An 833-nucleotide genomic window follows, 5' to 3' on the forward strand; every position below is an offset into this window, starting at 1 on the left:
CAACCCGCCTTTTTTTGTTGCCTCGGACCCCGTTGCTGCCTCACCCGGTGGTTCTGGTAGGCGGTCACGGCTGTGAAGCGCGTCTCCTCAAAGACAAAGGTTTTGAAGTTCTCCTCTGCATATTTCTCGCTGTCTTTTCGGGGGTCCACGTAGACCACGTGAAAACGCGGTTGGTATCTGTGCATGGAGTTCAAAATGATCTGAATGATAAAATGAGCAAGGAGACAATAACTGATCCAGGCAGAGCATTGAGAGAGGAGAGCGCAGCCCCCGGCCCTGCTGGCTCCCCTGCCCAGGGGCAGCCGTGGGGCTGAGGCAGGACGGGGGCTCAGAGTCCCTAGGGAGGGGCGCGGGCACCCCACGAGAATCACAGTGCGAGGAATTCCCCCCAGTACAGCCCCGCATTTGACATCTTCCCCCAGCAACACTTACATGCCCATTGTCATCCAGCAAATTGTTGGTCAGTTTGAGCTTATCGAAGGAAACGATCTGCTTCATCCACTGCGCCCCTTTTGCGGGGGAGTCGGGGTGGTAATGCACCCTCCCGGGGGTAGCGGGGTCAGCTTTGCCAGCCACCAGCCAGGAGGAGCTGTGGAAGGCGTACCTGCAGGGAAGGAAAGGCACCCTAAACCACAGCTCGGGGGGGTTCCTGCCCCATGCCAGCGGCGCCTAGCAAGGCTGCAGCACCCTGTGGCCCTGCAGGACCTGGCTCGGGAGAGTCCTCCCAGCCCAGCAAGGGGAAAGTGCTGCCTCCCCCATCACTCCTGCTTCCTATGGCAATGACTCTTCTCCACAGCCAGATTCGTTGGAGGGGTGGGGAATAATACTTTATT

At 58.7% G+C, this 833-nt stretch overlaps 1 protein-coding gene across 1 annotated transcript in view; it reads right to left on the minus strand.

Moving 5' to 3' along the window:
* The window catches only part of LOC104278390 (T-box transcription factor TBX1), a gene marked incomplete at both ends in the record, with an annotated part of 2,314 nt that extends 1,710 nt beyond the window's left edge, over positions 1-604 (minus strand). The window contains 2 exons of the mRNA XM_009875341.1: positions 45-200; positions 433-604. Of these exons, the coding sequence (XP_009873643.1) occupies positions 45-200; positions 433-604 (328 nt within the window). The remainder of the gene's footprint in view (positions 1-44; positions 201-432) is intronic.
* Between the last annotated feature and the right edge of the window lie 229 nt (positions 605-833).

This window comes from Apaloderma vittatum, unplaced genomic scaffold (genome assembly GCF_000703405.1).
Source record: "Apaloderma vittatum isolate BGI_N311 unplaced genomic scaffold, ASM70340v1 scaffold35848, whole genome shotgun sequence".
Classification (NCBI taxonomy): domain Eukaryota; kingdom Metazoa; phylum Chordata; class Aves; order Trogoniformes; family Trogonidae; genus Apaloderma; species Apaloderma vittatum.